We start from the raw sequence: 25,881 nt of genomic DNA on the forward strand, positions 1-25,881 counted from the left end.
TATTCTTGTAATAATGCATTCTGTAGGCCTACATACTCATACATTTAAATTGACCCAAAATAATTAAAACCCTTTACTGTAGTCAAATGACCTAGTGGCCTCATGGGTGGAATGCTATTTCATAATCAATAAACATTGTTCAAAACTGCTAAAAATCTGGTGTTTCTATGTCAAACTGCTTTGTTATATTTCAGTCTTCATGGTCCAAACACACCTAGACAGTCATGAAGAGTGCTCGCCAACACCTTTTCCCCCTCAGGAGACTGAAAAGATTTGGCATGGGTCCCCAGATACTCAAAAAAGTTCTACACCATCGAGAGCATCCTGACCAGTTGCATCACCGCCTGGTATGCAACTGCTCGGCATCTGACCGTAAGGCCGTACAGAGGGTTGTGCGTACGGCCCAGTAAATCACTGGGGGTAAGCTTCCTGACATCCAGGATCTATATAATAGGCGGTGTCAGAGGAAGGCCCAAAAAATTGTCAAAGACTCCAGTCAACCCAAGGCAGACTGTTCTCTCTGCGACCGCACGGCATGTGGAGCGCCAAGTCTAGGACCAAAAGGCTCCTTAACAGCTTCTACCCCCAAGCCATAAGACTGCTAAACAATTCATTAAATAGCCACCCAGACTATTTACATTGACACCCCCTCACTCCATTTGTTTTTACACTGTTGTTATGCACTGTCTATTATCTATGCATAGTCACTTTACCCATACCCACATTTGAAGTCAGAAGTTTACATCCACTTACGTTGGAGTCATTAAAACAGTTTTCAACCACTCCACAAATGTCTTGTTAACAAACTAGTTTTGGCAAATCGGTTAGTACATCTACTTTGTGCATGACAAGTAATTTCTCCAACAATTGTTTACAGACAGATTATTTCACTGTATCACAATTCCAGTGGGTCAGAAGTTTACATACAAAGTTGACTGTGCCTTTAAACTGCTTGGAAAATTCCAGAAAATTAAGTCATGACTTTAGAAGCTTCTGATCATTTGAGTCAATTGGAGGTGTACCTGTGGATGTATTTCAAGACCTACCTTCAAACTCAGTGCCTCTTCACTTGACATCATGTGAAAATCAAAAGAAATCAGCCAAGACCTCATTGTAGACCTCACAAGTCTGATTCATCCTTGGGAGCAATTTCCAAACGCCTGATGGTACCACGTTCATCTGTACAAACAATAGTACGCAAGTATAAACACCATGGGACCACGCAGCCATCATACCGCTCAGGAAGGAGACTTCGCGTTCGTACTTTGGTGCGAAAAGTGCAAATCAATCCCAGAACAGCAGCAAAGGACCTTGTGAAGATGCTGGAGGAAACAGGTACAAAAAGTATCTATGTCCACAGTAAAACGAGTCCTATATCGATATAACCTGAAAGGCCGCTCAGCAAGGAAGAAGCCACTGCTCCAAAACCGCCACAAAAAAGCTAGACTATGGTTTGCAACTGCACATGGGGACAAAGATCGTACTTTTTGGAGAAATGTCCTCTGGTCTGATGAAACAAAAATAGAACTGTTTGGCCAGAATGACATTCGTTATGTTTGCAGGAAAAATGAAACGCTTGCAAGCCAAAGAACACCATCCCAACCGTGAAGCAGCATGATGTTGTGGGGATGCTTTGCTGCAGGAGGGATTGGTGCAGTTCACAAAATAGATGGCGTCGTGAGGAAGGAATATTATGTGGATATATTGAAGCAACATCTCAAGACGTCATTCATGAAGTTAAAGTTTGGTCGCAAATGGGTTCTAAATGGACAATGACCCCAAGCATACTTCAAAAGTTGTGGGAAAATGTCTCGAGGACAACAAAAGTCAAGGTATTGAAGTGGCCATCACAAAGCCCTGACCTCAATCCTATAGGAAATTTGTGGGCAGAACTGAAAAAGCGTGTGCGAGCAAGGAGGCCTACAAATCGGACTCAGTTACACCAGCTCTGTTAGGAGGAATGGGCCAAAATTACCCTCAACTTATTGTGGGAAGCTTGTGGAAGGCTACCCGAAACGTTTGACCCAAGTTAAACAATTTAAAGGCAATGCTACCAAATACTAATTGAGTGTATGTAAAGAAGAAATGGAAGAAATAAAGGCGGATCCTAACTGACCGAAGACAGGGAATTTTTACTATGATTAAATGTCAGGAATTGTGAAAAACTGAGTTTAAATACTTTTGGCTAAGGTGTATGTAAACTTCCGACTTCAACTGTACATGTAAAAATTACCTCGACTAACCTGTACTCCCACACATTGACTCGTTACCGGAACCCCCTGTATATAGCCTCGTTAGTGTTCTTTTATTGTGTTACTTAAAAAAAAAAATAATAATATAATTTAATATAATATAATATAATATAATGTAATATTTTCTTCATCCTTTCTTGAACTGCATTGCTCGTTAAGGTCTACACCTGTGGATTTCACGGTAAGGTCTACACCTGTGGATTTCACGGTAAGGTCTACACCTGTGGATTTCACGGTAAGGTCTACACCTGTGGATTTCACGGTAAGGTCTACACCTGTGGGTTTGGCACATGTGACAAATACAATTTGATGTACATATATAAAATTGCAATAAACTCAAAAATGTAATACATTTCAACTCCATATCTGACATGGTACAGGTGCCATCTTTTTCTAAGCCCAAAGTAGATTTGTTTAAGACTGAGAAATGCTCTGTGTGACCCTGATTTAGCCCACTGCAGTAAAATGTTAAGAATCATTTATTGATATTTCTGATTGAAGGAACATATAGGGGAGAGTGGGGTATGTTGAGCCATTTATTACATTCAGCATCACTACGTCAAGGGAAATATAGTCTTTCTAACAAAGATATCTACATATTTTAGGATGTTGTGCATCTCTGGAAATAATCAGAATTCATAAACGTATAACAGTTTTGAAAACATAGCTTGTACAAAAAAAGTGGTCTCTTTGCACAGCATAGGGACAGGGTAAGTTTAGCCGCCTTGGGGTAAATCCATTCGAAGACGTCCTTCCAGTTGGATGGTGTCCTGTGACAGTGGGAGATGGTGCTGGTAAGTCAACGTTGAATTCATGGTCTGGGACAGGGATGCTGTTTCGATGTACCAATTCGTAGGCTAGTTCTCTGCATTTGAGGCTACTAAAGCTCATGAAACTGGAAGGTGATATTCATGATATAACGTGATACATGTTTAACAAGCTCAGGCTCCATGTCATCAGATAAGACCTTGTGTACCTCTACTACTCTATCATAGGCTCTCTTTCACACAGGTACATTCATTTTATTTTTTGCCAATTTACCTCTTCATAGTCATTCATTAAATGTTTCATCCCTTGCTGCTGTTCGAATGGACTTCTTTCTCTCACTTCCTTGGTTGCCCTTTCAACAACCTCAAGGGGGGCTGAATCCCTGCTTATCTTACATTTTATACACAAGGCACGATGATATCTGCTCTGTAATAAAAATGCTCATATAAATGACACATTGCACAAATACTATGCATTTTATGCATAAAACAGACTAAATGTAATCATCACGTATGGGGTATGGTGGCCATTGGCTCAACTTACCCTAAGGCAAACATTTGGACTATATTAGCCCACACAGATGCAAGGATGACCTTTTATGTTAGGTTTAGGACCTCATAATTATTGTAGCTTATACAGACCCAAACTGATGTATAAAACACTCTTAAAAGAATCTACAGTACTTTGGTTTAGATACAAACATCCTTCACATGACCCATCAATTTAGACCAGTGTGTCAGGTAAGAATTATCTAATAATGATGAAATATTTAGAACATATTTTTGATATTGCTACTATGCAAGAAACCACTTCACTGTACCGTTTACAACTTCTGTATCCTGTGCATGTGTGTCACGCCCTGGTCTAAGTATTTTGTGTTTTTTCTTCATGTATTGGGTCAGGCCAGGGTGTGGCATGGAGTTTTTGTATTGTGGTGTGTTTTGTCTTGGGGTTTTGGTGTGTAGATATTTGGGATTGTAGCTAGTGGGGTTTTCTAGCAAAGTCTATGGCTGTCTGGAGTGATTCTCAATCAGAGGCAGGTGCTTATCGTTGTCTCTGATTGGGAACCATATTTAGGCAGCCATATTCTTTGAGTTTGTTGTGGGTGGTTGTCCTTAGTGTCTTTGTTCCTGTCTACGTGTTAGGTTACACAAGTATAGGCTGTTTTGGTTTTCTTTACGTTTATTGTTTTGTAGTGTTTAGTGTTTATTCTTTGTTACGTTTGTTTTGAATAAATATGGATCGCAAGCGACACGCTGCAGTTTGGTCCGACTCTCCTTCATCACCACTAGAAAGCCGTAACAATGTGACAAATAAACTTAGATTGTATTTGATGTTGCTTGTTTACCACATTGCCTCACATTGGATAAAAGCAGAGACTCAGCGCAAAAAAAAATGGTGTATCATACACTGCAGTTGAGAAACAATAGGAAAGTAATTCTGCTTTGAAAGTTGATAAACTTGTAACCCCACTTTTGAGAAAATGTCCCTTGAATATTTTGGTACACCTACTGGAGATCTATTCTTTGTCTACACCCATTCAGCATCGTTCACACTATCTTAAGCCTTACATGCTGACCAGACCGGACACGTCGCGTGCGCGAGCGTCGCAAAATAAATGTAGAAATCAATGTTATTCAATTATTGCACCCACACTGCTCACGCGTACCAACGAGCGTCTGTGATGCCAAGGGCTAAAATAGAACTCCTTTCTATTTCTGACACAGATCGCGCTGAAAGTCCTGCCTCTCCCATCTCCTCATTGGTTTATAGAAGCAGGTACCCACGTGCCATCTCCTCATTGGTTATACGGGTGTTATGTGGGTGTCAGTTGTTGATGTGTGCAGAGGGTCCCTGGTTCGTGCCCGGGTATGGGCGAGGGGACGGTCTAAAGTTATACTGTTACACATGCACGTAACGTTAGCTAGCGAAACAGCAAGCTAACGTTTGCTAACTAACAGTACACTTTAACTTGCAATAAAAATGACTTTCTGGCAAAATTCTAAACTTATCTGAAAATGTAGCTAGACTCTTACCCACAGACAGAAACTAAAACAAGAAGCTCCCATGCTGAGGTCTGTCCAACGCTGGTCTGACCAAGCTGACTCCACACTCCAAGACTGCTTCCATCACGTGGACTGGGAGATGTTTCGTATTGCGTCAGACAACAACATTGACGAATACGCTGATTCGGTGTGCGAGTTCATTAGAACGTGCGTTGAAGATGTCGTTCCCATAGCAACGATTAAAACATTCCCTAACCAGAAACCGTGGATTGATGGCAGCATTCGTGTGAAACTGAAGGCGCGAACCACTGCTTTTAATCAGGGCAAGGTGTCTGGTAACATGACTGAATACAAACAGTGCAGCTATTCCCTCCGCAAGGCTATCAAACAAGCTAAGCACCAGTACAGAGACAAAGTAGAATCTCAATTCAACGGCTCAGACACAAGAGGCATGTGGCAGGGTCTACAGTCAATCACGGACTACAGGAAGAACCCCAGCCCAGTCACGGACCAGGATGTCTTGCTCCCAGGCAGACTAAATAACTTTTTTTCCCGCTTTGAGGACAATACAGTGCCACTGACACGGCCTGCAACGAAAACATGCGGTCTCTCCTTCACTGCAGCCGAAGTGAGTAAGACATTTAAACGTGTTAACCCTCGCAAGGCTGCAGGCCCAGACGGCATCCCCAGCCGCGCCCTCAGAGCATGCGCAGACCAGCTGGCCGGTGTGTTTACGGACATATTCAATCAATCCCTATACCAGTCTGCTGTTCCCACATGCTTCAAGAGGGCCACCATTGTTCCTGTTCCCAAGAAAGTTAAGGTAACTGAGCTAAACGACTACCGCCCCGTAGCACTCACATCCGTCATCATGAAGTGCTTTGAGAGACTAGTCAAGGACCATATCACCTCCACCCTACCTGACACCCTAGACCCACTCCAATTTGCTTACCGCCCAAATAGGTCCACAGACGATGCAATCTCAACCACACTGCACACTGCCCTAACCCATCTGGACAAGAGGAATACCTATGTGAGAATGCTGTTCATCGACTACAGCTCGGCATTCAACACCATAGTACCCTCCAAGCTCGTCATCAAGCTCGAGACCCTGGGTCTCGACCCCGCCCTGTGCAACTGGGTACTGGACTTCCTGACGGGCCGCCCCCAGGTGGTGAGGGTAGGCAACAACATCTCCTCCCCGCTGATCCTCAACACTGGGGCCCCACAAGGGTGCGTTCTGAGCCCTCTCCTGTACTCCCTGTTCACCCACGACTGCGTGGCCACGCACGCCTCCAACTCAATCATCAAGTTTGCGGACGACACAACAGTGGTAGGCTTGATTACCAACAACGACGAGACGGCCTACAGGGAGGAGGTGAGGGCCCTCGGAGTGTGGTGTCAGGAAAATAACCTCACACTCAACGTCAACAAAACTAAGGAGATGATTGTGGACTTCAGGAAACAGCAGAGGGAACACCCCCCCATCCACATCGATGGAACAGTAGTGGAGAGGGTAGCAAGTTAAGTTCCTCGGCATACACATCACAGACAAACTGAATTGGTCCACTCACACAGACAGCATCGTGAGGAAGGCGCAGCAGCGCCTCTTCAACCTCAGGAGGCTGAAGAAATTCGGCTTGTCACCAAAAGCACACAAACTTCTACAGATGCACAATCGAGAGCATCCTGGCGGGCTGTATCACCGCCTGGTATGGCAACTGCACCGCCCTCAACCGTAAGGCTCTCCAGAGGGTAGTGAGGTCTGCACAACGCATCACCGGGGGCAAACTACCTGCCCTCCAGGACACCTACACCACCCGATGCTACAGGAAGGCCATAAAGATCATCAAGGACATCAACCACCCGAGCCACTGCCTGTTCACCCCGCTGTCATCCAGAAGGCGAGGTCAGTACAGGTGCATCAAAGCTGGGACCGAGAGACTGAAAAACAGCTTCTATCTCAAGGCCATCAGACTGTTAAACAGCCACCACTAACATTGAGTGGCTACTGCCAACACACTGTCAATGACACTGACTCTACTCCAGCCACTTTAATAATGGGAATTGATGGGAAATGATGTAAATATATCACTAGCCACTTTAAACAATGCTACCTTAAATAATGTTACTTACCCTACATTATTCATCTCATATGCATATGTAGATACTGTACTCTATATCATCGACTGCATCCTTATGTAATACATGTATCACTAGCCACTTTAACTATGCCACTTGGTTTACATACTCATCTCATATGTATATACTGTACGCGATATCATCTACTGTATCTTGCCTATGCTGCTCTGTACCATCACTCATTCATATATCCTTATGTACATATTCTTTATCCCCTTACACTGTGTATAAGACAGTAGTTTTTGGAATTGTTAGTTAGATTACTTGTTCGTTATTACTGCATTGTCGGAACTAGAAGCACAAGCATTTCGCTACACTCGCATTAACATCTGCTAACCATGTGTATGTGACAAATAACATTTGATTTGATTTGATTTGACATGGATGAACCCTTAACGGTTGACTGGAACCATTTGACTGTTTTGTTTGTAGCTGCCTCTTGATTGGCCAGCGTTGTCTCAAGTCACTCCGGTTCACACTGACAGTGGTGTGTGCAGAAAGTAGTCCATCGCTTTTTCCAACTGATCTGTTGATAGCGCCTGCTAAATTCAGGGCATCAATGTTGAGAAAAGTAGCACATCTTTTGTAGTTCTCGATGGCTAACGTTAACGTCATATCTTTCAAACATGGTGCGGTAGTAAGCATTGTCAACACATACTGAACAGCTCACGTTATAGACAGAAACATGCTACATGGCAGACCAATCCAAACTCATCTCCCGGCATGTCCAGCCCATCGATTATCTTAACAAATCATGGCTAGCGGGAAGGTTCCTTACATTTTCCGTGGCTAAACCAACTAGGCTCGTAATTGTACAATTTTACTCGTATTGGTTTTGTCCCTGCTGAAAGAGGGAAGGAGAGGCTCTTGAACAAACCCTCCTCATCCGACTCCTCCAGCCTCAGTTGCGGGATGAGGTGTCCTAAGGCCATGATGTGTATCGCAACATGCATACTGTGTTTACGAACAGCCTACTGATGACGAGGGCGCACTTCGAGAGACAAGCCTATCGCGCTATAAAGGACTAATAAAAATGAGTGTTGGTACTGTCGCTTTTATATTGTGGTCTCCCTCCATCCAAGCTCCTTGTCACAGCATCCTATACGCTCTACTCCCCGCCGAAAAGTATAATTGGGACGCTGAGGCGCAGTTGGTGCCACGCGTCACACAAAACGCTTCACTGGAGTCGTGCAACCACTTATTCCAAATGATGAGACAGAATCATTATAGAGGACCGCGCGCCACTGTAGAGTGAGAATTCTTTGTTTGTTAATGGATCTGATGAGTCCCTGTTTCAAATATGTTGATTTCGTTAGAACTTTGAAAATGTAAATTAATGTTTATTTAAACAATTATTATTTGCTTGACCTGATGCTGTCTGTCACCCCAAACTTGACATAAAGTAGGCTACCACAGACTTTCCTTTATGTTTCGACCTGAGATTCAGCCAATAACTCTAAATACATCTGAATCCCTTCAGGTCTAAATGCTTCTCACCCATTATGTTTGCACCATGTTAATGAACGCGGGATTTGGCTAGAAAATGTACCCTGTACTCCTAATTATCCCATTATCTGAAATGCAAAATCGAGAAGATTGAAACACTGCTAGTTTTTAATTATACTTGCGTTTTCGTCCTCATGCTAGGCTAGCTAATTCGAAAGCAACATATTGGATTTCACAACACTTCTGGTACTCACCCCAATCCTACTGTAGGTGTTGAAATTTCATGGAATCCAATTGGCTACTTTAGGACATTTTTCCAGTGTGTGCGTTGATTGTTTGTCTAGCTCTCACCCATCCCCACCTCTTCTCCAACTCAAGTAAGAAATTGCTATCAGCTCCTAGCCTTAGCCAATCTGACAGTCCCCGTTCACCTCACCCCTGTATATGAGCTAGCCATGCTGTCTCTTCAGGCCGTGATTGGCTAGTCAGCATGACCCTCACTCTCCAAGGGTTAGCTTTGTCCAGTTTGTGAGCATGGGTGGACCAACAGATGTAGGATTTTAATTTGAGCCAGTTTGCAACAGCAGGAAAATAATCCTGCAACAACAGGAAATGTGAGTTATTTTGTGGATTATAATAAATGGACTGAAATTTCAAAGTGGAAATTACAAACTTCAGAAGCCTTTGTAAACTTCAAATATACTACAAGTTTGCAGGAAAGCTCTCCTGCAACAGTGTGATCAAATGAAGATCCTACATCTGTACATACACCCAGAATCAACCCATGCGGTACCTCACATGACATACTGTATGTTATATGTCATAGACTAGCCTATGGTTAGAACATAGAACACTTCTCATACAGAATTTTGCAGTCTGTCACTAATAGTGTAATCCTCACAGCTCTGCTGATTTTTGTAGTTTTCCTGAGGAGTCTCAGATCAATTACTTTACTGTGGGCGGATAGCCTGGTCATCACTTGTATTCAATTAGCTCTCCTCCATTGAACTGCATGGAGTCAGCTCAGCATCTGCCAAATACACGTCTTAAGGGCCCAGAATAATTTGATTATGAATCCGCATGGCATGCCAATTTGGCCTAAGCCTACTCTTACTTTTCTGCACTCTGCCACATTAGGATATTTTATTCACTGCTTTAATGTATAATTAGGCCACACAAACAATGTTTTTTTTACTTTATAGATCTTAATGTAACAAGTGCTCTACTTTTTTGTTTAGCATCAATAAGGTTTTGTGAATTAATTAGAATCTCACAGATGAAGCCTAACGCCAATGGCTTAATTAAAGCACATTTATGTTTGACCAATGGCTCCTAAAAGTCCCATGGGCAATCCTTTTGCCCAAAAGAACATCTTGGGAAACAAAACTTTTGTAGCTGGAAAAGATTCCCCGATATTGTGCCGTTCACACACAGGTCAAAAGGAATGTTGGCCACCCAAAGAAGCTAAGGAAAAGGACGAATGAGGAAGAGATAAGGCAGGAACCACCTGGAATAAGGTCATGAAAACTACCCAGAACAAAGTTAGCTGGAGATGCACCATTGATGCACATTGCTCCACTAAGATCTAAAAAGAATAAGTCAAGTAATTATCTTCCTTTTAGCACTATGAGCAGGGCAGAATCAAGAAGAATAGTATCAAGGAGTAAATTGTGAGCAATTGAGTGTCTTCAGACTGGAATGTTGTCTGCACAGTTCATCTGGATGAAGGGGGAGTCGGGGACTCTTGATTTAAAAAGGGAATTATAATGCCAAGTGGATGTTAAAAATAGCATCCTATTAACCTCTCCATTTGACTTTATTGCAGCGCTGTAATTAGTGTAGTCGTCAGACAGTGAAATGTGCTTGAGATGCGGGTCACAGTGCAATACCCATTATCCACTGAGAATCACTGAGAGGCAGACAGACATCGTTAAAAGTCTACGATGTGTGTGTTAAGTTTGACACAACCTTCAGACAAATGTATCAATTGCTCAATAGTCTTCTTTCAACACCTTTTTGGCTTTTATACAGAGCTATAACCCTGGTGAGCGAGGCTTTGTTTTCTATACAGCAGCAGTTACCATTTTAGATGGGAATCAATGGGCAGATGGCAGATGGCTACCAATTGTCCTTTAGGAAGAAGATATTCTGGTCCAGATAGATACATGACCATGATAGTTGCATGTGGGTTGTCAAAGTATATGTGTGTGCCCAGTGGGTACATACTAGGCCTATATCATCATGCTCTTATCAATGCCATTCTATTATACAATTGTACAGGTATTTCATGTTTCGATAAGCCCGGTCGTGACTTTTTTCATGCAGCAGGTAATTAATCTGCATGAAATGTTTGGATGGAAACGTGGTTTGTGATACCTCTGGAGGTGGCCATATTATGGACCACCAGAGGGAGCCACAACCAAAGCTATTCATGCCGTCACTGTTTCCGTCCCAATTCCCACCACCACCACCATACTGTAGTCTACATAGTAATATGTGGTCACTGATCAAGTGGCTCATTTATGTTATTGGCTGATTTCTTGGTTTAAAATGCGCATGGCTGTTATCACATTAGGGTCCAGCAGCATCAACACAGATGGAGCAGTTTTCACTGAGATCTTCAATCAACACCAGGGGGCACAATTCTATAACTGATTAACAGAAACATATTTTCGGTACTCCAATTATGTACTATGGCAATCTACATACATTAACTTTCAAGATTACCACAGGAATAGAAAACACAATGTTACTTTAATCGGTTCTAACATAAATATGATACATTTGAGTCATTGTGTCCTTATCTCGATGACGAATATCTTAATCAGATTTTTTTGCCATAAGAAAATGTAATCAAATCTTATTCAACAGCCAAATAAGGTTTGATAACATTTTCCCATGGCAAAATCGAGATAAGGACACAAGGACTCATCTTTATCATAGTTATGTTTGAACCCATTAGAGTAACATTGTGTTTTCTATTCCCGTGGTAATCCATTATAGTATTCCACACTAGGACTAGAATCGCCTTTTTCATTTTCAATTACATTTTCTAAAAGGAGAGACATACAATGGCCAGTGCTTGTGTTATTGATTTTCACGCCAGATAATTAGATTTTGATGCTGAAGTGTGTATGTGTATGTATGTGTACATGTGTTCACATAATGTGTACATATGTTCTTCTGTGTCTGATGGGGTGTGTGAGTGTCATCACACACTGTTAATCCTGTGGAATCAAAGAGCACAGAGGCATGGAGCAGAGTAGAGAAATGTGATGTCGGCTTGAAAATCTGAATCAATCTTGTTGGATATGCATGAGGGGCTCTGGAATTATGCTAATGTTTAAACAAATAGGATCAGCAACAAGCAGATGTCAGATAACACAGTCTAATATGTGGTATGTAGCCAAACCAATACCCATTTTATTGCTCTCATATCTACAGTACATTCACTTTTATATCTCTTACCATTTACTTGAGGAATATATTCCATAATCACTGTTTGTCGTGATTTGTTAACAGACATATTTTTGTACGATACCTGTGTTCCTTGAAAAATATATAAAATTCACCCATTATCTATGGATCCGTTAGACATGTAGACTTCATTTTGGCAGTTCAATAAATTGTCAACATAGGAAGACATTTTCTGAGGGAAAATGATAAATGTCCATCAATAAAAGGCTGACAGGTCAATAGATATCGTGGATCTTCTGCAATAGGCATAACTGTCACATCCATGGGCCTGGAGAGTAGCACTTAGGGTGAAGCCTCTGCTACTGCCGTCGATTACCATTCTGTCACTGGGAAACTGGAGATCATGAGCCCTATTAGCAACACAGAGAAATGTGGTCCCTAGCTCTCTCACCTTGAGTCACCAGTATAATACCATTACAATGTCACACACATGAGAGGCAGCTGCTATCGAATGTCAGTTTCACTGCTAGCGTTTGCCTTGATTGAAGCAAAAAAAGCCATATAACTTGTCATTGTATATTTTATTTGCAAAGGAAATAGTAATAACTCAGAAGTCGTAAAAATATACATTTTTTACTTGTGATATTTACATGGATTGTTTTTGTCAAACAAACTGTACCGCTTTAAAAAACCAAAGAGAAGCGACTGAAGAAGATGACAGATGAGTGAAAAGTAAAGAGAGGTTTATATTTCCTTTTATCATGCCGTGCTGAGCTGTCTGTCTGACATCCAGACAAGGTCGTTAGACAAAGCCAAACCCCCCATCCCCCAACCCTCACCCACGATGAGCACAGCACACAAAAGTGAGAAGTACATGGATTCAGAAGAACCAAAACAGAAAACAAAATAAAGCGTCATAAAACGTTCTGTGATATATATTTACAATAACATGATTTGAGCCAAATACAGGTATAAGTTTACATCAAAGCAAAGCATTCCCCTCATCTGCTCGATGACCTTTGACATGCAGCTCCCTTAGCGTTCCTCCTTTCTGAGATGGACTTCCACCCCTCCACTTTCAGAATGTCACAATGCATCATGTTCCTGTACCAGAGGCTGGCCAAACACAGTCTGAGCTTCAATCTGTCATGCTGGACTGCTTATCCCAAAAACTGCTAAAGAACACAAAGATGGTGGCTACATGAGATTCATATTCATATAATATAATGCAGGATAATCATAATCATGAATCATTTCACTTACGTTTGAATGCTGATAACATTAGAGTGGTGCCACTTTAAGAACCATTTTTGAGTGTGTTGCAAATCTGGGGTGGAGAGAAAGCCTAGTTTAAATTCCCGACTGCTCAGACAAAAGCCTATCAGGATTCATTTGGAGAAGTAGGTTTGACAGTCCACAAAGCTGGCACAGATGCGGAGAAGCAACGTGAGGGCTCGTAAACTGGGGAATTTGCCACCTGAGACCTCCAGTTGCTGGAAGGCAAATCAAAAAGCCGGAGGAATTTAAGACAAAGTATTCTATCCTCCACCGGGCTGCTCCTGTAGGCAGTGCAGGGAATTTAAATGGAGGAGCCTAGAGCTCTGGCTCGATTTTAATCTTGTTATACGTCCCCTCCTCTCCCACTACTCTCTCAGGTTCCCTTGAAAACTGTGTAAGAGCATCTGTTTTTGAGAATGATAAGACACATAGCACTGTTTGTGTGTGTGTATGTGTGTATTGTCTCCTGGGCTATGCAATGGTTATTTTTGTGCTCTCTTTGATGGGCAGGACCATCAGTCAGTCATAATGCTCCCCGACATTCCCTCCATCAAATTTATTCTAAAGGAACAGAAATAACAAGTCTGACTATTTCGGCTTTCGGTTCACTGTGTACTGTGTGGTGTGTGTGTGTGTGATGGGAAGCTGTCAATACACAAATAGACCAGTGCATGGCTATATTAAAAGACAGCATTACCAGGCAGATAGCATGCGAGCGGCTTCCAGAGGACTAGATGAGTATGAATTATGGACAGGCATTGTCTTGAGACACCACTAGCACTAGCGAAAACAAGATTGCTGCCTGTGAAACTGAATTGAATTCAATAATAGGCATATACTATACTGTCACAGAAACTAAAATAAACACTGTGTCTGCACTGATGCCTTATCCATTCAGATAGGATATGCCTGGCTGGTCCCCCTATCCTACTCCTTTGAATGAGCGGCTAACATGAGAATGTGTGGGTGAGGCCCTGAAGGCCTGTATCGAACTAAAACACATCAGCTTCCCTGGCCCAATACAAACCATCTTGTTCTCTTTGAAAAGGCATTTCTTTCCTCATTGGACATCTTAACACCACCAGCAACACCACCACCACCTTGTCTATTAAATTAAATGACATCATGTGCATATATCTATGTGTATGTACAATATAAAACAACACTATGACTACATAATGTACATTACTCAATTGGCATAGATCGTTGTCTCGTTAAGGAGATGTACACTCTGCATTGTGATTGGGTTACATATAATCACACATGTTTGGCTTATGCCCCTCTAGTTTGGCTGTAGATTCCCAAAGCTGGATCAACACAGATAACTCAAACCACTTGTGCATTCACGATAAGGACAGAGAAAGAAACCGTCAAAGGGGATAGGGATTGCAAAGGCACACTAAATTGCCTACTTGTCCTTTTTTTCTAAACGTTCATTCAAACTACACTGTACAACAAATGGGATGGCTGATGCCAAAGCCTGGCCAACGTACTGAGCATAAACACAATGAGACAGTAATTGAGTGCCACTCTGTTGTTGTGGATCCAAGGAGAGTACCTTCCATGGGTGGAGCCATGCACACTGTACAATACAAGTCACTAAAGTCATACTCCTTCCTCCATTCCCTCATCCACAGTATTTGGGGGATTAACTTCAAGGTAATATGTGCCTCTGTACCGATCTTTGACTTCCTTCCATTCAGTACCTTATAAAGCAAAGCAAATACTCGTAGTGACCATCTTTGTTCAACACACATTCATGGTGTTTTTGACAGGCTTTGGTTTCAGTAACATTGCTAAACAGTGGAGGTAAATAATATAGTTTAAAAAAGTAATGATGACACATCCTGGGGATTGGTGGCACTTCTTCAGGCTGAGACACAACCGTCACTTGAGTGGGTTGAGTCACTGATGTGATCTTCCTGTCCGGGTTGGCGCCCCCCCCCCCTTCGGTTGTGCCGTGGGGGAGATCTTTATGGGCTATACTCGGCCTTGTCTCAAGATGGTAAGTTGGTGGTTGAAGATATCCCTCTAGTGGTGTGGGGGCTATGCTTTGGCAAAGTGGGTGGGGTTATATCCTGCCTGTTTGGCCCTGTCCGGGGGTACCCCTCCTGTCTCAGCCTCCAGTATTTATGCTGCAGTAGTTTATGTGTCGGGGGCTAGGGTCAATATGTTATATCTGGAGTATTTCTCCTGTCTTATCCGGTGTCCTGTGTGAATTTAAGTATGCTCTCTCTAATTCTCTTTCTTTCTTTCTTTCTTTCTTTCTTTCTTTCTTTCTTTCTTTCTTTCTTTCTTTCTTTCTTTCTTTCTTTCTTTCTTTCTTTCTTTCTCTCTTTCTTTCTTTCCCTCTCTCTCAGAGGACCTGGGCCCTATCACCATGCCCCAGGACTACCTGGCCCGATGACTCTTTGCTGGCCCCAGTCCACCTGGTCGTGCTGCTGCTCCAGTTTCAACTGTTCTGCCTGTGGCTATGGAACTCTGACCTGTTCACCAGACGTGCTACCTGTCCCAGACCTGCCGTTTTCAACTCTCTAGAGACAGCAGGAACGGTAGAGATGCTCTGAATGAACGGCTATGAAAAGCCAACTGACATTTACTCCTGAGGTGCTGACCTGTTGCACTCTCGACAACCACTGTGATTATTATTATTTGACCCTGCTTGTCATCTATGAACATTTGAACATCTTGGCCATGTTCTGTTATAATCTCCACCCGGCACAGCCAGAAGAGGACTGGCCACCCCTCATAGCCTGGTTCCTCTCTGGGTTTCTTTCTAGTTTCTGGACTTTCTAGGGAGATTTTCCTAGCTACCGTGCTTCTACACCTGCATTGCTTGCTGTTTGGGGTTTTAGGCTGGGTTTCTGTACACCACTTTGTGACATCAGCTGATGTAAGCAGGGCTTTATAAATCAATTTGATTGATTTATTTGAAACTGTGTCACCCTTCACAACCTGTCCAGACATGCCCGGGTGGGGGGAGTAAAATAGAAATAGAAGAGATACTATGCCCCCTTGTCTTAAAGCTATTCTTATCCAGTATATTCAGTCATGTATCTCTATGTACTGTACTTTAACACCTAATTCACCCATATGTTAATTTGGGGAGGAGTTTACATACTATATGGGATAACTCCAGTCCTCACACTTTTTCCCCAGCCCCAGCCAACACACCTGACTCCAATAATCAACTAATCATGATCTTCAGTTTACACGCAATTAGTTTAATCACCTGTGTTTGCTAGGGATGGGGGAAAGGTGTGACACCACTACAGACCCGGGAGGCCAGAATTGCCGATCACTGATGTAGAATATCCACAGAGATGAGAGAGAGGATGTGGGGAGGAAAATAAAAGTTTCAGCAGAACTCAAGCTACCATGTCAGTGATACATCCTATGAATGTGGCTAAAGTTTCTCCTGTTGAGAAAAGCAGATGAGCTGTTCTCTGAATGGGGTCAGGACCATGGAACATGGTGTGTCTTAGATGTCGTCGTGGAGTCCGTAAAGCATCACAGACCATCTGAGGGGAGAACGACTCCTAATAATGGCTGGAATGGAGTGAATTGAATAGTATCAAACACATGGAAAGCATTGGTGTTTCTCAAAATACACACTACCATGCTCTGAGCACGCAAATTGGAGAAGGGGAGAGTCGGAGTATGAGTCCCAATCAAAGTATGTGAAATGGAGCACAGAGGGCACTTCTCGAATGAGTTTGTACATAGTTGGAAGTGTGCATTGATGCAAGCTTCAACAGAAATGATGCAAATAAATATGACGCAACCACGTAAAAAATGACACATTTCTTGAACTCCATTATTTGAGCTGAATCGAGAGAAAATACACTCCGACTTCAGAATGAAATGTTGCCTATTCTCATCTCATATGTTGCATGACTACAATATTTTACCTTGATAGGTTAATAAATACATGCTGTGTTATTTTTGGCATGTTTACCTGCCTACGTATCGTAGAATGCAAGCCCATAATAAGTCACTAGGGCAAACTGGTTAGCTACTACTGTTAGCTCGCCAGATAGCCATGAAGATTGTTAGCTAGCGACCCACAAAGAATTGACATCTACATTGCATAACATTAGCTTTAGGTCATTTTTGCCTGTTAAAACTAGTTAGAGCTAGGCAGAATACTGCCCCCTTTGGAAGAATTGCGTGCCCATAGTAAACTGAAAAAGAATCTGTCCCAAATTGCTAATATATGCATATAATAATTATTATTGAATAGAAAACACTCTAAAGCTTCTAAAACCGTTCAAATTATGTCTGTATGTAAAGCAGAACTCACAGGGCAGCCATTCTTCCAAACTCTCTCTGTCAGCAGTAAAGTTGGGCCAACTTTGACGTCATCGCCCCCACCCTTCCCAAACAGCTACGGATCTGGGAACAGTTTCTATCTCTTCAGCGCGATGTCTCCTTTCAATGGGGCATTTCATTGTGAAAATCGCGAGCACCCTCACCCTTTGGCGGGCTAAAACCTTTGGGTCGCGCGAAAATACATGTACTGTCATGCGTGCGTTGCGTCTGGATCTCTCTTTGTTCCAAGATTCACCAAACAATGTCGGTTTGTCTGTTCGAGATGAGAATTGTTTTGCACGTTTAGAATATCCTAAAGCTTGATTCTGCACTTAGTTTGACCAGTTTAGTCGACATATAATATGTAATTTTGAAGTTTTGATGCACAACCCCTAGAATTTTGGCTGCATTTCAGCCGGAATTTGTCGCGTTTGATAACCCAAAGACACAGACTTGAAAGCCAAACGCAGTTTTTGGTAAGTATGACTTCTTCCACGACTTCTGATCGAAGAACATCAAAGGTAAGGGAATATTTATGTGGTAATTTTGTGTTTCTGTGGACTCCAACATAGCGGAGACATATTGCTAATCTATGAGCGCCGTCTCATATTATTGCCTAGTGAACGAATTCTGTAACGTTAAAAATAAATGTAACACAGCGGTTGCATTAAGAAGCAGTGTATCTTTCTAACTATATGTAGAACATGTATATTTAGTCAAAGTTTATGATGTGTATTGCTTGTTATCTGACGTTATCTGCCGGAGCTATCATCATTTCTCAGGACATTTGAGTAGCATTTTTTGAACATGGCGTCATTGTAAACAGAGATTTATGGATATAAATAGCATATTATTGAAAAAAACATAAATGTACTGTGTAACATGTCCTATTACTATCATCTGATGAAGATTTTTAAAAGGTTAGTGAATTATTTTAATTTTAATCCTGTGTTTGTTGATTGCATCTTTTGTTCAACATGGCTATTCAAATTAGCTGTGTCTTTGGTGGTGGTTTGACATAAATATGTGCTATGTTTTCGCCGTAAAACATTTTAGAAATCTGACTTGCTGGCTAGATGAACAAGGTGTCTATCTTTCATTTGAGCTATTGGACTTGTTAATGTGTGAAGGTTAAATATTTCTAAGAATATTTTTGCATTCTGTGCGCCACTGTTTCAGTTGAGGGGGGGGGGGTACCCCTTGGGGAACCTGTACCCTTAACACTATGTGGTTAGCTACATTTTTACGATTCACATATAGCTAGCTGATAGTTATGAAGTAAAACATTTGCTTTGTGTATATCTGGTTTAATCTCTATTGCCATTGTCTTGGCTGGAAGAAGGTTCAGTGAATGGGTAAATCCATAGTAATTTAATAGGGCTAGCTAGCTAGCCATGAAGAATTGGAACATCTACCTTGCATAACATTCGTTTTAGGTCATTTTTGCCTGTTAAACTATGTGGCTAACTAGAGTACTACGATTCACATATATCTAGTTGATAATTATTAGGTAAAACATTTGTTTTATGTATATCTTGTTGCGTCTATTGTTGCCATTGTCCTGGCTGGAAAAGGTTCAGTGATTGGGGAGATGCAGTGTGAGGTAATACAGTAGGGGGAGTGGGAGTGCTTCTCAAATATAATTCTTCTCAAAAAATAATTGTATGTGTTCTCCACACTCTCGTCCTCACAAGAACGTACTTGAGAGAACATCACTCGGAGCATGAGAGTGTAGAGTACGGTAGTATGCATATTGAGAAATTCCCCATGTGTTTGATGTGTTCGATACCATTTCATTTACTCCATGCCAGCTATTTCTATGAGCCCGTCCTCCTCAAATAAGGTGCCACTGGCCGCCTGTGGTTTGGAGGGGTGATCTAACGGTTTCTCTCCTCACAGGGAAAACAGTCGGCTATCTGTCAGAGGGCTAGGGGTGTTGTTGGGTGTGTGGTTTGTAGCGGGAAGCTCCAATGTGTCTGCCTGCTTGGATTGGTGTGGTTGGATGAGTCAGAGACACCACAAGGCTTGTTCTCTCTCAGTATTCCATGCCCTCATCCCTCCGTCGGCACCTGGCTCTGACTTTGGATCTCTCTTTTCTCATCCCATCCCTTCTTTCTTCCTTTTTCTCTGCACTCCTCCCGTCCTTTTGATTTGATAAATAAATAAAAGCTCCACTCTGGTTTTCCTTCCACCTCACCGCACACAGCGCTCGCTCACTGCTTCCCATGCCTTCAAAGTTGAAAGAAAAGTGTAAAAATAAGTTCTTTAGCCGAGAGACATAAACAGAAATGTTCTGTCTCAGGTTTTTAGTTTAGTTTAGTTGTTTTTTATTCAGTAGGGGGCAAGCATTTCTTATTTTCCCTTTTTAAGTATGCATTCATTAAAAGTTTTGGGATTCTATTAATTATTATTTTAATTACATCCTTTTACTAGTTGCATTTCGTTGTTTAACAGAAGAGTTTGTGTCTTTGAAGGGGTGGGGGGAGGGGTGGGTCTTATGCTTCAACACAGCCAGGATGGACTCTCTTCTACTTCCTACACAGTTTGAAAGGCCTTGTTCTGGGCAGGGACCATGAGAGTTGGGGGAGTGGGCCCAGAGATCTGGTTCCTGGAGTTGATGTTGTATTTGGGGGTGCCGGGGGGCTCAGGGGTCTTGTTGGGTGGTACCACTGTGGTGTAGGCTGGGGGGGACTGTGGGAAGTCAGGGGGCTGTCCGTTCTCCTTAAGGGCAGCAATGGCTGGGAGGCGAGGGCGGTGCCCGCGGGGTGCGGTGTTGTGCACCATGGACTGTGTTGAGGAGGCCCCGGAGCGGGAGCTGCCAGAGCGGGATGAGGACAGGGAGTTGGGCTTCACCAGCTTGGCCTTGGGAGCCTCTGCATCCTCCCTGTATGGAGGCACACAGCAAAAACAAACAAGAGCTACTTAGATTCGACCAGTCGTGACTTCAAGCATGCACACAGAGACAAACATAAACTTAGACAAACTCTACAGCCTTTCTGAGGAGAGCCAGTGGAGAGAACTGTCTTGTACAATCAGGGAAAAGGGTTTGGTGATGCTCCACTGCACTGCATTATCATCTGGGTCTGACACAGTGTCTAACTAAATATAGTCTAATTCGTCTGGGTCTAAATCCACCACATTACATTGGCACCACCGTCACCGAGCCCACTTCAGAAAACTACATCACCTAGCCTGCTAGCTCCATCCATTCCTGCCCGCTCAGTGGCTAAACATGGCATGTAAACAGGAAACACCTCCCCGTAGTCTGCATTATTTACTACACAGTCATCCCCAACCAAGCTGCATTATTCATCTGAACACCGGCAAATAAGCAGCTACACAGCCTCCAAGCTGTGACATTTGTTTTTTGCTGCTGTAACTAGCCGTGCCATTAGCAGCCTGGAGGCCCCAGTTTACTGTAGATCAACACGGCCTCAATCCACACCTAGGCCCTGCCGCCTTCTAAGGCCTGCTCTGGAAAGGAGAGAAGCTCTGGGCACGGGAGCAGAGAGGTGTGAAAAGAAGGCTCTCAGCAACCAATCAATACTACGCTTGACAATGAGGGATTTATTACAGACACACACGCATGTGTACATACACATGCACAGACGTGGGTGATTTGCTTTAGTACTTTAGTTAGACAGAAAAAGAGCAAAAGAAGAAGAGAGAGGAACCAGAAGAAAAATAACTGACCTGATCTCATTGGGAGTCTCCTCCTCCTCATACTTCTTCTTCTCCTTCTTGCGGAAGACGAGCCAGATGATTAGGATGATGAGGAGAACACCAAAGGAGACGCCCACCACGGCACCTGCCAGCACGCCCATCCCTCGAACATCTGTGGAACACCACACATCTGTGACATCAGAAGGGCCAAGAAAAACCACCACAAATGCACCTGCAAATACAGTATGCATACCGTACTGTGCACACATGCAAATATTGATGCTTCTCACATAAACAATCCATTTGAAAATAATGGTTTAGTCCCGATAGGTAAATCCTGTAAATTTGTAGATCATAGATTTTGCAGGTGTTGTGTGTATTATGTGTTCAGTCCCCTACAAAGCTATGAATCTAACAAAATGGTATCAAACAATTTCTGTTGCTGTGTTAACTTATAAATCATGTCCCAAACAGTTTACCCTGTTGTGACCCTACAATTCCTGTGCCTTTCTGGAATTCTATTACTGTGACATTGAAACATGGCTGTTTGGGTGAAGCTGATGACCAATGGCCAATGTTTAAACGGTACCGTCCCCAGTGTTGGTTTACTGAGGCAGAGGGGAGCGGAGGGAGGGGAAACCAATTTTCAGGTACTGTTGGAAACTACAGTCATTCATCACCATTGTAGCAAGGTGTGGTGCGGAGCCGGAGAGCAGCTTTCGCTACTCACACTGCATGGTGACCTCGATGATGCAGTTCTCCTCGCCCACATCATTGCTGGCGGTGCACTTGTAGAAACCTGTACTGTCCTTCGTCAGGTTCCGCAGGGTGACGATCTCTGGATTCTTCAGATCTGTAGGAGAGATAGATAGGCTGTGATTTAAGAACCTGCTCAACCAGGGAATTCTGAGAGGACCGGATAGCCTCAGACAACAACATTGATGTATATGCTGATTCGGTGAGCGAGTTTATTAGCAAGTGCATCGGTGATGTTGTACCCACGGTGACAATTAAAACCTTCCCCAATCAGAAACCGTGGATTGATGGCAGCATTCGCGCAAAACTGAAAGCGCGAACCACTGCTTTCAATCATGGCAAGGCGACCAGAAACATGACCGAATACAAAACAGTTTAGCTATTCCCTCCACAAGGCAATCAAACAAGCTAAGTGTCAGTATAGAGACAAAGTAGAGTCACAATTCAACGGTTCAGACATGAGACATATGTGGCAGGGTCTACAGTCAATCACGGATTACAAAAAGAAAACCAGCCCCGTCGCGGACATGACGACTTTCTCCCAGACAAATTAAACAACTTCTTTGCTCGCTTTGAGGACTCCTTCACCGCGGCCAACATGAGTAAAACATTTAAACGTGTTAACCCTCGGCAACCCTAGCTCCGTCATCAGAGCATGCGCAGACCAACTGGCTGGTGTGTTTACTGACATATTCAATCAATCCCTATCCCAGTCTGCTGTTCCCACATGCTTCAAGAGGGCCACCATTGTTCCAGTTCCCAAGAAAGCTAAGGTAACTGACCTAAACGACTATCGCCCCGTAGCACTCACTTCCGTCATCATGAAGTGCTTTTAGAGACTAGTCAAGGATCATATCACCTCCACCCTACTTGACACACTAGACCCACTCCAATTTGCTTACCGCCCAATAGGGCCACAGACAACGCAATCGCAATCAAACTGCACACTGCCCTAACACATATGGACAAGAGGAATACCTATGTAAGAATGCTGTTCATCGATGAAAGCTAAGCATTTAAAAACCATAGTACCCACCAAACTCGTCATTAAGCTTGAGACCCTGGGTCTCGACCCCGCCCTGTGCAAGTGGGTCCTGGACTTTCTGACGGGCGCCCGCAGGTGGTGAGGGTAGGAAACAACATCTCCACCCCACTGATCCTCAACACTGGGGCCCCACAAGGGTGCATTCTCAGCCCTCTCCTGTACACCCTGTTCACCCATGACTGCGTGGCCATGCACACCTCCAAATCAATCATCAAGTTTGGCTTGATTACCAACAACGACGAGACAGCCTACAGGGAGGAGGTGATGGCCCTCGGAGTGTGGTGTCAGGAAAATAACCTCACACTCAACATCAACAAAACAAAGGAGATGATCGTGGACTTCAGGAAAAAGCAGAGAGAGCACCCCCCTATCCACATCGACGGGACAGTAGTGGCGTACACATCACGGACAAACTGAAATAGTCCACCCACACAGACAGCGTAGTGAAGAAGGCGCAACAGCGCCTCTTCAACCTCAGGAGGCTGAAGAAATTTGTCTTGTCACCAAAAATACCCTCAAACTTTTACAGATGCACAATCGAGAGCATCCTGTCGGGCTGTATCACCGCCTGGTACGGCAACTGCTCCGCCCACAACCGCAAAGCTCTGTAGAGGGTAGTGAGGTCTGCACAATGCATCACTGGAGGCAAACTACCTGCCCTCCAGGACACCTACACCATCTGGTGTCACAGGAAGGCCAAAACGATCATCAAGGACAACAACCAACCGAGCCACTGCCTGTTCACCCCACTATCATCCAGAAGGTGAGGTCAGTACAGGTGCATCAAAGCTGGGACAGAGAGACTGAAAAACAGCTTTTATCTCAAGGCCATCAGACTGTTAAACAGCCATCACTAACATTGAGTGGCTGCTGCCAACATATTGACTCAATCTCTAGCCACTTTAATAATTACAAATTGAATGTAATAAATGTACTAGTCACTTTAAACAATGCCACTTTATATAATGTTTACATACCATACATTACTCATCTCATATGTATATACTGTACTCTATACCATCTACTGCATCTTGCCTATGCCGCACGGCCATCACTCATCCATATAATTTATATGTACATATTCTAGATATTACTGCACGGTCGGAACTAGAAGCACAAGCATTTCGCTACACTTGCATTAACATCTGCTAACCATGTGTATGTGACCAATACAATTTGATTTGATTTGTCTGTGGTGCAGTTTGTACATGTATTTACATTACAATTACAGTTAGCATGACCTAGAATTTCTAAGCAAACAGCTGGAGGCAGGGCTTTCTCCTATAGAGCTCCATTTTTATGGAACGGTCTGCCTACCCATGTCAGAGACGCAAACTCGGTCTCAACCTTTAAGTCTTTACTGAAGACTCATCTCTTCAGTGGGTCATATGATTGAGTGTAGTCTGGCCCAGGAGTGGGAAGGTGAACGGAAAGGCTCTGGAGCAACGAACCGCCCTTGCTGTCTCTGCCTGGCCGGTTCCCCTCTTTCCACTGGGATTCTCTGCCTCTAACCCTATTACAGGGGCTGAGTCACTGGCTTGCTGGGGCTCTCTCATGCCGTCCCTGGAGGGGGTGCGTCACCTGAGTGGGTTGATTCACTGTTGTGGTCATCCTGTCTGGGTTGGCGCCCCCCCCCCTTGGGTTGTGCCGTGGCGGAGATCTTTGTGGGCTATACTCAGCCTTGTCTCAGGATGGTAAGTTGGTGGTTGAAGATATCCCTCTAGTGGTGTGGGGGCTGTGCTTTGGCAAAGTGGGTGGGGTTATATCCTTCCTGTTTGGCCCTGTCCGGGGGTGTCCTCGGATGGGGCCACAGTGTCTCCTGACCCCTCCTGTCTCAGCCTCCAGTATTTATGCTGCAGTAGTTTATGTGTCGGGGGGCTGGGGTCAGTTTGTTATATCTGGAGTACTTCTCCTGTCCTATTCGGTGTCCTGTGTGAATCTAAGTGTGCGTTCTCTAATTCTCTCCTTCTCTCTTTCTTTCTCTCTCTCGGAGGACCTGAGCCCTAGGACCATGCCCCAGGACTACCTGACATGATGACTCCTTGCTGTCCCCAGTCCACCTGGCCATGCTGCTGCTCCAGTTTCAACTTCCACCTGACTGTGCTGCTGCTCTAGTTTCAACTGTTCTGCCTTATTATTATTCGACCATGCTGGTCATTTATGAACATTTTAACATCTTGGCCATGTTCTGTTATAATCTCCACCCGGCACAGCCAGAAGAGGACTGGCCACCCCACATAGCCTGGTTCCTCTCTAGGTTTCTTCCTAGGTATTGGCCTTTCTAGGGAGTTTTTCCTAGCCACCGTGCTTCTACATCTGCATTGCTTGCTGTTTGGGGTTTTAGGCTGGGTTTCTGTACAGCACTTTGAGATATCAGCTGATGTACGAAGGGCTATATAAATAAATTTGATTTGATTTGATTTGAAGAGTAATTTGATTAACAGCATGTAGTAAATCCTTGCAGTGATGTACTGTACTTCATATCAAAGTCTACTTAGCTCTGATCAACTCCATTCTATGATAATTTAGTATTGAGGTGAAATTGTATTGATGAGTGTTGAGCCTAGTTGGATCTGACTCAGGTCTGTTTTGGGCTAACCATTCCTGTCTGTAATAGTGTGTCAGCTCTGATGTATCACACTTTGTGGGACAGAGCAGGAGATGAACTCGCAAATGTTGATCTTGGCCTCTGAGAGATTGAGTATACTCAGACTCAAGAGTGGCTCTGGTGATTGAAGAGCGGGCCCATAGACACTGGGGGAATTTAGGGGGAGTTGAAAGAGTTTGTCTGAGAGAA

At 43.4% G+C, this 25,881-nt stretch overlaps 1 protein-coding gene and 1 long non-coding RNA gene across 2 annotated transcripts in view; both read right to left on the minus strand.

Moving 5' to 3' along the window:
* Positions 1–2,781: 2,781 nt before the first annotated feature.
* Positions 2,782–3,877, minus strand: LOC109905324 (uncharacterized). The gene is made up of 3 exons (XR_002257252.2): positions 3,841–3,877; positions 3,294–3,446; positions 2,782–3,022 (listed from the first exon to the last, which is right to left on the minus strand). It is a non-coding gene; the product is annotated as an uncharacterized LOC109905324 (long non-coding RNA).
* An 8,716-nt stretch (positions 3,878–12,593) lies between these two features.
* The window catches only part of LOC109906095 (CXADR-like membrane protein), an 87,365-nt gene continuing 74,077 nt past the window's right edge, over positions 12,594–25,881 (minus strand). Inside the window, exons 5-7 of the mRNA XM_020503754.2 lie at positions 22,014–22,136; positions 21,314–21,455; positions 12,594–20,504 (exon numbers count right to left, since the gene is read on the minus strand). Coding sequence (XP_020359343.1) covers positions 20,156–20,504; positions 21,314–21,455; positions 22,014–22,136 — 614 coding nt within the window. The 3' untranslated portion in view covers positions 12,594–20,155. The remainder of the gene's footprint in view (positions 20,505–21,313; positions 21,456–22,013; positions 22,137–25,881) is intronic.

The sequence above is a fragment of the Oncorhynchus kisutch genome, linkage group LG15 (assembly GCF_002021735.2).
Source record: "Oncorhynchus kisutch isolate 150728-3 linkage group LG15, Okis_V2, whole genome shotgun sequence".
In the NCBI taxonomy this organism is placed as follows: Eukaryota; Metazoa; Chordata; class Actinopteri; order Salmoniformes; family Salmonidae; genus Oncorhynchus; species Oncorhynchus kisutch.